The 15,737-nt window shown below is 36.8% G+C and overlaps 1 protein-coding gene across 3 annotated transcripts in view; it reads right to left on the bottom strand.

Annotated features, from left to right (window-relative positions):
• WDR7 (WD repeat domain 7) overlaps positions 1-15,737 on the bottom strand; it is a 290,874-nt gene that overhangs the window by 59,918 nt on the left and 215,219 nt on the right. For all 3 annotated transcript variants that reach the window (XM_079784071.1, XM_079784070.1, XM_079784069.1), the window contains 2 exons: positions 14,137-14,286; positions 13,560-13,642 (listed from right to left, as the gene is read on the bottom strand). In XM_079784071.1, coding sequence (XP_079640197.1) covers positions 13,560-13,642; positions 14,137-14,286 — 233 coding nt within the window. The remainder of the gene's footprint in view (positions 1-13,559; positions 13,643-14,136; positions 14,287-15,737) is intronic.

Here is a 15,737-nt window from a genome sequence, read left to right as displayed (position 1 = left end):
TTGCCTGCGTGCACCCCTCAGAGATGCCTCAGCCGCAACCAACGAGGAACTTTGAAAAGGAGGAGGCTCTTTATTGAACACGTGCGTACACCCGCACCAGAACGCAGGCCTCTATGCTGTGCGTGTGTTTGACAGATCAGGAGAAATGCAGGTGGCTTTGGCGAAGGCATCAGCTCAAGGAGAGTTGTGCTAGTTCTGGGGGTGTGAGCAGTAGAGGGTGTGGGAATGTTTTCCAAAAGTGCTCCATTCCAGTGGAAGGCACCAGTTCAAGAGGACAAAATGGAAAGATCTCTCATTCTGGGATGGTGAGGGACACTGGCGAATGCTATTTGTGAGTCAGGACTTCCCACCCAGTATTTTGCACACTGTAAATAGTCAATGAATATTTCCTGAACAACACTTGGTTATCTAACAGGTGAATTACTTTCCTTCTAAAAACAAACAAACAAACAAACAAAACTTGCTAGAGGCCCCTGTGTGTTTGTAGGAGAATTGGAAACACTTCTTAGGCTAGACAGGGAGCAGCATTTCTGCAAGGAAAAACGCCGTGCGTGTTGCGAGTGTATTGTATGAGAGCTGAAAAAACAGGTCTCCTGTTGCCTGGCTCTGCCACTTACTGTGTGACCTTGGACAAGTTACTTAACTTGCATATGCCTCAGTTTCCTCATCTGAAAATGAGAACAATAGTAGCTATTTATGTTGTTGGGAGGATTAAATGAGCTAATACATGTAGAGTACTTAGAACAGTGCCTGGCACATAATAAGCACTTACTCTGGTAAGAACATGCAAACTTTAGTAACTATCATAGTATCCTCATCACCATCATTATCATTTGTACCTCTGGATATATACTATAGAAGGAATAAATAAAATGTAGTTAATGGGCTAATCTCCCTAGGGCAAATAAGAGCTAGCTGATAACATGCTAATAAATGAAGGAAATGAATGTCCAAAATATTTTAAATTTGCTTCTTTCTTTTTTTTTTTTTAGTTTTTCAAAGATTTATTGAAGCAGAAACAAATTTGCTTATTTCTTAAATATTTGTGATTTGCAAATATAACCTGGTAACAATTGCAAATTATTTTAGTTTTAGCTTAAAGTTGCTAATGCAAACAAAAAATGGATTTTGGTTTGGAACTCTATATCATTTCAAAGAATCTAAAAAACAAATATTCTTTCTGTTATACAGTGAAATGAAATACTCCTGGAAGCTTTGGAGTTGTGTGTTGTTGTTTTTTAATATGAAGAAGTTTAATATTGAAAGACAGCTATCTTTGGGGAGTTTTAGGAGTAGGAAAATGGTTTTAGTGGGGTTTCTACTCACATGAGTACAAGAATAACAACTAAATTTATTTATTATAAAAGATATGCACAAAATGGTAACTAATTTAAGAATTTTACTGGAAGTAAGGACAGAAGCTGTTTCACATCCCATTACTGTTATCACCACCTGGGATAAGAACAGACCGCAGGTTAGGAAAAATTTTTTAAGAAGTGAGCTCATGCACTGTTCTAATGTAGACAGTGCTTATTTCCTTACTGGATTCTAAGTGCCCATTTAGGGTGAACCGAGCTGATTCAGCTTTTCACTTGAAAAGCAGAATCAATCAGTCTGTCTACAGAATAACAAAGTTTAAGAAAAGATAAACTATCTCTGGCCCTGCCTGGTGTGGCTCAGTTGGTTGAGCATCCTCCCATGCACCAAAGGTCGCCAGTTCCATTCCCAGTCAGGGCACATGCCCAGATTGTGGGTTCGATTCCTGGTTGGGGTGCGTCAGGGAGGCAATGGATCAATGTTTCTCTCTGTGTGTCTTCCTTCCTCTCTCTTTCTAAAGTTAATAAAATATATATTTTTAAAACTATCTCTGAAAATACAGACTTTTAACTCTAGACTAATTTTTTTCCATTCAGTTCAAAAGTTTAAATATTTATTTTATCTTGAATTTTTTGTATCTTATGTTATTTGAAGCTTTACTGTTTCCACAATGATTATTTTTTATTATTTTTTTCATTTGAAATATTCTACTGTATATTTACTAAAGGAATACATACTCATTGTTAAAGAGAAACCCAGACAATATAGAAAAATGAACAATTAAGAAAGTAACTCTTTACTACTAATCCCCTCCACTACCCCTGATAACCATGAGAAACACTTTGAGATATTTCTTACCAGATTTTTTTCCTCTTCATACATATACATGTACATGCATGAATAGATGATTTAACTTTCTCTTCTAAAACTTTGCTAGTTTCTCTTTAAATTTCTCTCTTACAGTCAGTAGAAATGGATTGACCTCAATCTTTTTACAATTCTAGTATCTCTTAATGTAACCAACTATGGGTAAGCAATAATTATATTTACTCACACAAGTGAATAAAAGTGTTTTAATGTGATGTATATTTTCTTTGTAAAATCATATTAAGAAGTTCCCAACCAAGGTCAATGGAGAAATAATCCAGTAAATCCAGCTAACCATATAAAACACTTTACAGTTCCAGGTTACTACCACTAAAATTCAGTAGATTTCCCATTTTCCCACCCAAGATTCACTGATTTATCCATTTATAGTACATTATAGAAATTTACATCCTAAGTCCTTTGAGTTCCTCCTTACTACTACTACTATTATTACTACTACTACTGTACTGTTTTATTTATTTCTACTAAGAAGCCCAAGTACTTGAGCCATTAAATATATGGCTTAGGTCTATTCATAGATTATTTGAGAATTTCTTCATTCTTGGTAGTGAAATATGCAGTGTAACACACTATAATTTTGCAAAGCCATCCCTGATTCAACTGTCAGATTCACAATTACATTTAACATAGTATTTCATTCCATGACAGCCAATTGTGCATATGGAAATAGCTCAGATTTTGGGGTCAGAAGGATTTGTCTGCCTGATAAATAGCTACTCACTTTTTAAAATTCAGCTAACACATCACCAAGACTCCTTTTTCTTCCTGGGCACAACTGCCAAGCCCCACCTCTGTGTCTGTTCAGTCACATCACCTTGGATTCTTCTATGTCTGGGACTCCCTTTTATCATAGCGTCATGGCATTTCTCTGATTTATCCCCCTATCTCTGCCATGCCTACTTTAAGACCTTTAGGGGCAGAAAATGCTACAAAATCACACATGGGCGAAGGACCCACTTAAAGTGCAGGATACACCAGTGGACTGAACACAACCGTATGAAAAGTTCATTCCGACTGAAGATTCCACACTGCAACTAACCTTTAAAAAACAACCACGCGTTGAGTTTTGGTGAATTACCAAGTAAGATGAAAAATTATCTAAAAGGCAATTGAAAGATTCCTCCTTTTTCAATTATATATCTATGTGAGACCAGATTTTCACCATACAATTAAACATTCAAATAACACATGGCAACAGATTGAAGACAGATGCAGACATGAAAATCCACCTGTCTTCTATTAAGCCAGACATTAAAGAAATCTGCAAAAATGTTAAACAATGCAATTTTTCTTAGTATTTCCTTTTGTTTTGGCAAGTAGTTATTTTTCATAAAAATGTGTTTTTATAGCAATTTGAACTGAGTTTATTGTTATTTGAAATGAATCAATAAATATTTTTTAAACTTTTCAACTTTAATTTCTAATACATTAAAAGTCTCTAGATACAACCTTTATAAACAAAAACTCTTTAGGATTTTAAATTTTTAATGGGTTCTGAGACCCACAACACTGAAGACTGAAAAGTACTTGGCAATCAAAAAATTCTAACTAGGGATAGAGAGAGATACTAGCAAAATAGCAGGGACCAACATCAGATAACAGCAGATTAAGAGGGCACAGAGGTGACAAAATGGCCAGAGTGCAGACTCCTTTTCCTAAAGGAGGGGAAATGAGAGACTGGACAGCAGAGACAGGAGATTCAAGGAAAGTAAGGGTTTTAAACGAGAGATAACAGCAAGCTTTCAGGCTGAGGAAGAGATGCCATTGAGAGCAGTTCAGTATAAAAGGGAGAGGAGGATTTTCTGAAGAGCAAAGTCCCAGAGGAGGTGGGAGAAGATGGAGTGAAGGATGCAGCCAGGAACAGGCCTGGGGCTGGGCCACACCCTGTCCGCTCATGAGATGGCACACCTCGTGTGTCCCCCTGACGTGTACCTGCCAGTGCAGCGGGTGCACACCCACCCTGCGGAACCCAGAGACGGGTGAGATCTGTTCAGCAAAGCCGGCCTTCACTTTTGACTGTCAGCACAAAAATGTTCTAAATTTATCTATTTGCAAAATGAAGGACAGGAGTAGGTAATTCATAACATAAGGTCCTTTTCAGATTTGAAATTCTACAACTTATAATTCTATAAAAACCATGCAGCAAGGTCACAGCTTAAGTGAAATAACTGGTGTCATTTATTACTAAGAAATTAAGGACTAAACACGTGAAGCGGCATGGCTGGTCTCATTACTCACCACAGTTATTGAGTGCCTCTATTGAGTGTTCATATTTTCTAAACTAAAAATTGGGACAGAGCCCAACAAAGGATTTCTTTGGAATCTGTGGATTTATTTGACAAGTCTTTAGAAGGCATAAAAGTTAAATTACTCTTGGTTATATATCAAATAAATTGCCTTAACCTAAAAGAATAAAATGCATGAAATAAGGATCTATCTGGGAATTCTCGGGATAGAGGAAGCTCTCTACTAGTTGCTACAGGCACTGCAAGAGAAATGAATGCAAAACCCCCTTCTTCAATCTGCATAACAGAGGACTTCTAAGTGACTAAAAATTACATTTAGAGGCATATCTAACTTGTGCTATGAAAAAATCCTGAACTGTCTTTATCTCCAAATACAATCAAATTTTCCCATCAACTTACAATTTCATTAAAGAATCCCTAATCCTTTATTTTTTATGCATTATTTTACTTCTAGTCCCTCAGAACATAATAAAATAGCCTTAAAATTTTAAATTACATTATAATCACATTATATTTCTAGAGGTACTTTATCTTCCTTTCTAATTAAGCTTTGACAGTCAGTAGCTTATAAGAGCTTAACTTTTCTTCTTCTGAGATTAGTAAAGAGTAGTTTTGTAAAATATATAATAAACCCTTAAAGCATTCACCTTCGAACAAGTGTCTATTACACGTATCTGTTCTATACTGCTTTTCTCTTAGTTCAGCAACATCTGTGCACTTCTGCATTTTCATGTCTTATGCATCAAATACTGCAGTGTAACGTGAGTCAGAGTTTACATGGTGACCGAAAGAGAAATAATTCATCAAACTGCGTCAAGCATGACAGGCTCAGTGTTGGCTGGGCTACTATGAGGGGCTTCACAAGACTATTCAAGTTCAGTAACAGAGTAACTAGGAACAAAATCTTAACAATGAATTCTGAGGAAACTTCAGTGATGTTGATCTTCCCGAGACTTGAAAGAGGGTTAATTCTATGTTCTTAGTGTCCAGGGTATTTTTAACCGAGGTTGCTGCATTATTTATTCCCCAGGAAATTAAATGTAAATTACTCAGAACCCCCTAACAATAATATATGTCCAGTGCTGGATGGTGCCTTTTTGAAGATCATCTGAGAGACTGACAAAGGCAAAGTCCAATGAGATGGGAGAAAATCTAAGAAATTCATTTCTTAAATGTTACTTTATTGTACTTCTTACTCTGCTTATTGATAAACATAAAATTAATTCAATGTTGCAATGATCTTGTTGCTAATAGATCATGTTCTAAAAAGAATGCTATTTAATTCTTATAGAATCATATAGCCTTATTTGGTATCGTGTTGAAAAATCTGGCAGAACTGTTTTGGTATAACTGTGTTTTGAAGGATGTGGGTGCCGTGTTTTCTCAAGGGCATTAAAATCTAAGTAATTTTCTTGTATTATTAATGGATGCCTCTATCTATCTATCTATCTATCTATCTATCTATCTATCTATCTATCTATCTATAAAGAGCCAGGGTTCATAACGTCCAAAACGACTTAAAAAAACGACAGAATGACAGTGCACGTGCAGCAGGCTCAGGTGGGTGGGCATTGGTGAGCGGGCTGAACTGCTGACCTCTCAGTCCCTCCACCGCACTTCCCGGGGACTGCCGAAGGGGCTGTGGGCCCCGGGACACTGAGGCGCCACAGTGGGAGGGGGCTGTGGGCCCCGGGACGCCACAGCGCTGTGGCAGGAGGGGGCTGTGGGCCTCAGTTGGGGCGTGGTGGAACGCTGGGTCTCCCAAGATTGGGGGTGTGGCCGGCCTTCAAACTGGACCCTGATAGGAGGAAGGAGGGAGCCTCATTCCTCGCAGAATCAGCTGTTGGATAGCGTGCTATCAGCGGCCTGCCAGCCAGGAATCCCATTCACCTGCACCCTGGACCCCAGCGATCAGGCAGGCAGAGGCAGTTAGGGGCAATCAGGCCAGCAGGGGAGAGCAGTTAGGGGTGAGATCAGGCCGGCAGGGGAGGGCTGTTAGGGGCAATCAGGCAGGCAGGCAGAGGCAGTTAGGGGCAATCAGGCAGGCAGGCAGGTGAGCAGTTAGGAGCCAGCAGTCCCAGATTGTGAGAGGGATGTCCGACTGCCGGTTTAAGCCTGATCCCACAGGGCACATGCAGGAGGCAACCAATCTATGTGTTTCTCTCACACAGATATTTCTCTCTGTTTTTCCCTCTCTCTTCCACTCTCTCTAAAAATCAATGGAAAAATATCCTTGGGTGAAGATTAAAAAAAAAAATAAACAAATAAATAAATAAATCTATGACTATAAAACTTACACAGCAGTTAAAATTATCTTATTTTTATATCTTTTTCTAACTATATTATAGAAAAATTCTACAGATACATAAACTACTCCAGGAAGATCAAGGATATTTCAGTTAATGAAAAGAACCTTTATGTTTTACTTTTAGGAAATAATAGTAATTCATATTATGTGTATAATTATTATTTTTGTTTCCATGGCTCATGAAATAAAATTAAAAATGTGTGTGTGTTTCACATAAATAATATATGTACACACAAACATATACGTAAAGGACTTAGGGACACTTATAGACATAAAATAGGAAAAAGAAAAGATAGGCCTAAGGCAGTGGTTTTCAACCTTTCTTATGCCGCGACCCTTTAATTCAGTTCCTCATGTTGTGGTGACCCCCAACCATAAAATTGTTTTCGTTGCTACTTCATAACTGTAATTTTGCTACTGTTATGAATCGTAATGTAAATATCTGTGTTTTCTGATGGTCTTAGGCTCTGTCGCGACCCACAGGTTGAGAACCGCTAGCAGGGTCGCCTAATTTTATGGTTGGGGGTCACCACAACATGAGGAACTGTATTAAAGGGTCGCGGCATTAGAAAGGTTGGTAACCACTGGCCTAAGGTATGAAGATGAGGTGAAAAGAATGGGGGGTGTAAGCCATAATTTACTAAAATTAGGCAGGAACTTGGGCTTGAGTTCAAGCGAAATTCCTTGAACTCAAAGGAATGGCCAAAGCGAAATTTTTTAATTTAAAAATACTGATAATGTGGAAAATAAAACCAAACTCACATACTAGTTCCTTAGACAAAACAAACAAAAAATGCCCAAGACTGATTTAAAAGAAATGTCTTGATTGAGTCTTCATAGAAGGGACCCTAAACAATGTACAGCAGAAACATGACCCACAATAAATACACTCGCCATCTCCTTCTAACACTCTCGGAAGGCTCCTCAAACTGCTGGCATGATGTTCAAGAGGGACGTGGGAATGCCACTCTAAAGGAGACCAGAGATGGGGCCCAAACACGCAGCTCTCTTATGGTTGTGTTTAATCTCGGGATATACACTAGAACATGGAGAGGAATAAATGGACCGTGTGTCCACTTAACTAGCTCTAAGTGTTCTCTTTGTTTTTTGTTTTTTTTGTTTTTACTGAGTTTTAGGTAAGAGCCAATTGATGAACGGTTTGAAGGTATAATCTTTGGCCTGCCTTGCATGATGCGAAGGGCAAGTCTCTTAAAAACTAATGGTACATCACGGGAGAGAAGGAGCTCAATGAGTATCTTTGCGTGTTTCCTTGGAAACTGACTTTATTCATTATATAAGTAAATAAGAATTCAAGGGTTGAAGGTGTTTCATAACAGAACATGGTCACAAAGAACAGAGACTTGGGTTTTGTTTTTCTTAATTTTGGATGAGTAGAGCACTTTTTTTGAAACTTCAGTGTACATAAACCACCAGGGGAGGCTGTTGAGTGCAGCCTCCCAGGCATCAGGGCGGGCGGATGTAGTGACTCTTGGGTGGAGCCTGGAGATCAGGTAATTTGGTTGAAGACAGTCCAGGAACTGTACTGAGAAGCAATTGTTCCCCACATGCCTTCGGAGGAACTGAGCTCTCAATACCTATATTTAAATTTCACCTTCTTATTTATGTTCTCAGTTCTCTCAACTAAAAAGCACTGAAGGTACTTTAACATTTAATTATGTGAGCTCCCTCCCAACACATCGAGAGTTGCAAAATCTCCAAATACTGGATGGCTAATAAATTACACACATTTTCTGTCTACTCTCTGTTGATCTCAGTTTTAAAGTTCTGTAAACAACTATTTTATTTCTAGCATCTGAACAATGTCTGCCCCTCTTTGCACACTGGCTGCTAAGAAGTTGAGAGAAATTTATGGGTCACTTCTGGAAAATACACAGAACTTTTAAATTCACTGTGGCCTTGTCTTTCTTTCCTACTCTTACTTTGCCCTTGTCTCAATTCCCTCACTATTTTTATATTTTACATTAACTTTCAAAGCTTCTTAAGATCTTTTATGGAACAAGGTCAGTGTGTGTGTGTGTGTGTGTGTGTGTGTGTGTGTGTGTGTGTGTGTGTGTTTTCAGGGGTTAGCAAAAGTGGGCTTACAGTTGTTCGTATGGAAAAAAAGCCGAAGCGACCGAACAACTGAAGGACCGAACGACCGGTTAACCGGTCATTATGACACTCAATGCCAGGACACAGACGCTCAATGCACAGCATCAGGCTCCCTCCTGTCTGGATCATGCCTGAGGGGATTGGGCTCCCTCCTCTCTGGATCGGGCCTGCGGGGACTAGGCCAAAGCCAGCTATCCCACATCCCCCAAAGAGTCCCGGATTGCAAGAGGGCGCAGGCTAGGCCAAGGGACCCCACTGATGCACGAATCCATGCACCGGGCCTCTAGTTAATAAATAATAATACAAGAATAAACTGTGCTTCGCATAATCACATGGTAAACCTACTTTTGCCCCACCCTGTATGTATAAATGGATAAATTAATACAGGTTAGAAATTGGATGGCAAAAGCAATGAACTATGAATAAGAAGTTTTGACTTTTACCTTGAAGCTACAACTTTATTGTTGCGTACTAATATATATCACAATCTAATTCTTCAAAAATTTTAATTTATATAATGCCTTTCTTAAATATTTTTTAAATATATTTTATTGATTTTTTACAGAGAGAAAGGGAGAAGGACAGAGTTAGAAACATCGGTGAGAGAGAAACATCAATCAGCTGCCTCCTGCACACCCCCCACTGGGGATGCGCCCGCAACCAAGGCACATGCCCCCGACCGGAATCGAACCTGGGACCCCTCAGTCCGCAGGCCGACGCTCCATCCACTGAGCCAAACCGGTTAGGGCAAAGATTTTTTTTTAAGAATAGGTTTGAAAGCACTTTGTAGTTTGTAAAGTATTACATAAATTTTAAAAAGATGATTAATTAGTTTATTAATTGTGTATTGCTATCACCTCATGTTTTAATATGCATCAGCAAGTGAGTTTTTCAGTTATATGAAAGAATGTCTCTCAAATTTTACTGGCATGTGTTCTAAACCATTTCTATTTTCAAGTATAAGATATAAAAAAAGTTTTAACAATTGACCGAAAAGCTATTATCTAAATAAAGTTAGAAAAACCAAACTTTTTATATCAATCCTTCTTTCAATTAATTTATAATTTGTAGCGTAAACTTTAAATATGATTTGAACAAAGATGCCAGAGAACAAAGAAATTCAGTTAACTATATAATTGGGTGGATAAGTTCATCACTCATTAAATTATATGTTAAGCCACTCTATAAGTAATAAAACTGACTACTTGGTCTATAGCAACACACAGAGGTAAACCTAAGCTAAAACTGAAAATTTTCATAATAATAATAAAATGGAAATTTTAAAAATATGCAATCTGAGAAATAAATGATAAAACAGTAAAGAAAATCTTACAGAAATTATCACCTTAAAAGTTTTAAACTGAAAGCTCAAAACACAGAAGCACATCAGAATCACAAGCCCATTGGTCAAGGTAAAAGCAAAAGAAATAAAACAAAACCCAAGAAAATTCAGGACCAATCAGCATTCTAAGATGCTACTTCATTTTGGAACTCAAGAAAATAGTGAATTTGATGTGTAACCCAAGTAAGGCAGAATACTTTCAATTTTTAAATATTCAATGACTTCAGTATATTATATTTGCTCTTAACTGAATTAATACAACTTGAGATGTGAAGATTCCCTTTATAACTTGACTAGAAATTATTTAGTATTTTGAAAAGTAAACCAAAATTTTTACATATATGAAAATGACATCATCCTGTGCTTTTTAAACATATACTATCCATTCAAATATATATTAACTAATTTCTTATATATATATATTTTGTAGTTTTACATTACTATTAAGATGAAGAGACTCATAGAAAACTAACATCCTCTGAATACCCAAATCAAGCATTTTGCTGGGTGCTTTGACAAATACCATCTCATTTAAAAAGAATGCTAAATGAAGTTTTACACTTTTTTTATGATCTACCAGCCATAGCAACTTAATATTGGTATAAAGCAACATTACAGAAATTACTTAAGCTAAAATCATAACATCTTTTTAAAAAAAGGTAAAGGAAGGGAAAGAAAAGCAAAAAAGCAAAAATGAATACAAAGTTATATAAATATTTTTAAAAACAAATGTCACATGACTGGACCACAGATATTCACCATCATCAAATTTGGAGTTTCATATTTAATGAAATGCATTTATCTATATGCAGAGGGTTTATAGCTGCTGGAAGGCATCTAGTACAATGAAGTGCACATAGTAGATTTTCAAGGAAATAATATTAACTTCTGCTGATATTTTTGCTGTTGTTCACTTATCAACCTAGTACAAATCAGCCAATAGGTAGGGTGGCATTGACCTGTAAAACTTTTGAGGTTCCTATCTAACAATCCATAATATATTGTCTGTTCCTACTCACATTTGGCATAAGCTACAACCTTACATTGTTAATAATCTTTCTATGTTTATAGGTTGACTCTTAAATAAGTAGTAGGGCTATGTGGCTTATATACTCACAGCACAAATAATATTTGACATAATTCAATAAGAGATAGTCAACAACTGTTTTTTTATAAATCTGGTGTCTCATAAAGTTATGTCTTATAAACTGTTCTGGGAAAAGAATTACACATTTTTGTTTAAACTTTGCTGACTTCCCTTTGCTTATAGAATAATGGCCTAATTCCTTCATTTGAAATTCAAAGTAATATACTAGACTCCCATCCTCAGCCTACATTCTAGCCAAGACAACACAGCACTTACCAAACTCACTGTATACTTTTGTGCCCTCAAAATCTGCTAGTCTGGTTCTCTGTGCAACTCGAGATGCATGTGCCCATTCGTTCTGCAAAGCCCATCATCCCAACAACCCCTCAGTGAAGTGTTCCCCAAACTCACCACCTCATTTACTACCACCACCCAACCCCCTGAGAACAAATCCTTCTCTTCAACTGGCAGCCCCTTTTAGCAAATCACTGTTACAAATATTATTATTGGTCTGCCTTCTCCTTTGTGAATCTTCCTAAGATTCCCATATCCAGAGTTCAGCACTCCATTTATTGTCCAACCCTGTCCCTGGTATGTAATTCTACTCCAGCACATGACACAGCACCCTGGCATTATTTATCTTTATAATTACATTAGATCCTGTGCTTCTTCAGGATATCATCTCATTCATCACTGCATCCCCAGAGCCTAGCTAGTACTTGATACACAGTAGGTGTTCAATAAATGTTATTAAATGAATAAACAAAAAAAATTGCTTTCTGTCAATCAAAAAAAAACTGGTACTAAGCATTCAGTTTAGACACCTGCTTCCTTTGCACTGAAGCAGGATCCTTACTCTCCGGTGATTAAACAACAGGAATCAAACGTGGATGTGCAGCAAACGAAGGTGACCTAAGGAACTGAAGACGCTGCTTGGGGAGGAGGCCGTCCTCCGGCAAAGGGAAGACGGGCCCTGTAAGCACCACGGATTCCTCACCGTAACTCCCGGAGGCTTGTTCACACAGCAGTGACTGGTGCTGTAAGGAACGCTTTGCTAGCATTCGGTAAGATCAGTCCTAGGAAAAACGCTTCCTCACCTCCACTAGGTGACAGACAAATGACCATTTTCACTTAGACATTTCCTTAAAGAACAATAGCCTGAGACTATAACAGCTACATTAATTCTTAATATCAATTATCTGCATGAAAAATCCAATATGTACAATTTTTAACAAAAAGAACATAAACCAGAATTAATGTGGCATGATGTTAAAAAATTATGGTATTCTATTATGCCTAATGTATATCACAAGAAAATAGGCATCTGTACCCATGTATAATATAACATAGTCTTTTCTTATGTATCTTCATATTTTAACTTCTGGATGGTGTAAATCAGAAAGAGACTAAAATATAAAACCTATTGTAAAAATGTAAAATATAAAACCTATTATAAAAATGTAAAATACATGAGCATGTTTATAGAGTGTAGTAATTAATTCATCAAATGCTTGCCATAATACTCCGGAATACAGAAAACATAAAGATGCATAGTGTAATATCACTGCTCTCAGGAAACGTATAGTCTAAAACAAAGCATTCCACCACAAGGTACTCATAAAACTGAGCAAAAATAACTAAAATCACTAAACTTGTCTTAAAAAGAAAAATGTTATGTAACTATGACCAACTGGTTGCTCTTTTAAACATAATGTTACTACATTTTGAAATATAAAAAAATCTTCATTTCATAACAATTATATGCTATACACATAAAATTCTTATGGTTATAATTAATATATTCAATGCTGTTTATAAAAGTTTTAACTGCTCTTAGCTTTTCTTGCTTTCTCATAGGCAAAACACATACAATATGTAGATGCTGGCCTTTAAATTAAAAATAAAATTTACCAACAAAAATGTGGCATAAAGGGTTCTATGGACTGCCAAGTATATTTTCTCCCTCATATCAGAAGCTTCCTTACTCTCTTTTTTTCTCTCTCATGTAAATGTTAATTTGAGTACCGATATAAGAATATAGACATATTCAATAGATGTTATCTCATTCATTTCTTAAGTTTTGAGAAAACTTCTTCATGTTGTGTTTTTATTATAGGCCGCCTAAATTGTTTTAGAAGGCAAGCAGATATTAATTAATGATTGGATTTCTAACTGAGCAAAGCTACTAACCATGTTCAAGATTTCTTAACAATTATTTGTTACTGACATTATTTTGCGTGCTATCAAAGCCTTCTTTACCTGCAGATGGCTGGGAAACACTCCTGAAGACCTTTCTTTTTAACTAGAGATCCTTCGAGGCAGTACATAATGATGTCCATAACCTTTATAGGAAGGATACAAATCTAAAATTAATTACAAATACTTAATTTTCCAAATTTAAATTATTAACTTAGGCCTCACTTGCCCATGAAGATTCTAGGCAGTTTAATTTTAATATTTACTTTAAAACTAAAGAATACTTACTTTATACTGCAGGCTACCTTTTACCTGCGAAAAACATTTATAAGACAATGCAATAAAATAAAGAAACCACTTATTTCCCTTAAAGGCTGTTCATATTTATACCCAGTGTAGTAACTTTTATTCAAACATACTGTATGTGTTTTGTTTTATTTATAATGGAAGATGCCAAAGAGAACATGACCTTTAAAAATTACTCTAATGTAGACAAATTATAGGTGAATGATACATGAACATAGCAATCGCTTTGATTTTTGAAGAAATTTAAATAAGGTCTCTTTTAGAGATGTATATTACTCCACTGGAATATTTCACTCAGGCTGTTGATGTGTCATTTAAAACAGGGTATTCTTACCTCCACAAGAAGATCCACAACATCTGTGGGCATCTTTTCAATGAGAATTTCAATGACTCTCAGAATTTCCCCTTTAGCTCGTGCGAGCGCGGTCGTGTGTATATTCTGCTGCGACTGGGTATTCGCAGCCAGAGCAGTGTGTCTGTGGACCTGTGGAGACATTCCGTGCTATAGATGTGGTGGACCCTTGATAGAGTTTCACACTTCTAGCCGCTGGAAATATTATTACAGTAGATACATAAAAAAAATCAACAAGAACAAACCTCCTGGGGTGAGTCAGGAAATACTTCTGATTGCAAAAGAAGGTATTTAGTAGAATAAAAACCCAGTTAAGTCTTCTCTAATTAAATTATCTAAGTTCCCAGGTACATAAGACTTTAATATAATATTACCATGACATTTCTCAAGGAAAGACAGACTGAAGGTCTGTGCGGTTGGTATATACGCCACTGAGGTGGAGAGCAGTTAAGGGCTTCAGCAAATGTAAGACATGATACTTGCTCTCAAGTAATCACAGAAAGTGATGTTTATATGGCACTTACTAGGTCTCAGGCACCATGCTGGGTGCTTTACAATCAAGTTGGTAAATTAAAATAAACATGCCTCCAAAAATAATGAGCACTGTAAGTAATGTAAGTTTAATGTGATTTTCCCATACAAATTGTAAGTCTTACATGGTTCAGAGGAGAGAGAGCATCGGTGGGCCCTGGACTGGCCCTGGACTGGCCAGCGGACAGTGGGTATGGGGATGGCATAGGGGACTCAATCACAGAGAGAAATACTGCAGTATTTTACTCAAAAACTCAAAGTGAAGTGGAAAACTTGTTTTGTTTTTAAAATGCAATAAATGTGGACTATTACATTAAAATATTTAAAAATTACCTTCTAACCAAGTGCTGGAATAGAATAAGTCCAAAGCATGGCTCTTCTAACAGTTCACTTAAAAATACTCATATATGTATATGGTGCAAATTAAGTAAAAAACACAATTAATATAAATACTTGTTTACTTCCTTTAAAGAGACAGTTTAATGCCTGGTGTTTATAGCACCTATACATGTGCTCAGACTGAGGTAAGGCTTATTCAGCATATTCAATATAACTATCTGTGCATATCCCACTGATGAGAAAAACTCGTAAAAAAATCCCCTAAGTCTGTTCATTTATACATACATACACTTTATACGAATATACCACATCCATAAAGATATAAACACAAACATACATACATATATGTATGTATATTTTAAAGACAGTGGAATCTCACTTTAACACTGTGCTTTATTAGAAAAACACACACCCTTAAGTCTACAAATTTATTTTAGCTATGAATTCAAAGTCCCACTTGCCTCTTATAAACCTATACAGCCTACTTAGGAACTCCCCTCCTCCCTTCTAGCTGCCTTCATGTCACAAATATTTGCTGCGTGCCTCTTCAGGATGGTTCCGGGGCAGACACAGGCCCAATAAGTTTCAGGTTATCAGAGCAGACTCAGAAGTGTTTATTCAGTATTTTAAAAATTTATCACAGCTGAAGGAAAAACAACTCAGACAGGGCCCAGACCCCACAAACACGGAGTCTGCACGTTACTCAGGCTGAA

This window comes from Cnephaeus nilssonii, assembly GCF_951640355.1.
Source record: "Cnephaeus nilssonii genome assembly, chromosome: 11".
In the NCBI taxonomy this organism is placed as follows: Eukaryota; Metazoa; Chordata; class Mammalia; order Chiroptera; family Vespertilionidae; genus Cnephaeus; species Cnephaeus nilssonii.
Note: the sequence above shows the minus strand (reverse complement) of the source record. Positions and strands in the feature narration are given on the sequence as shown.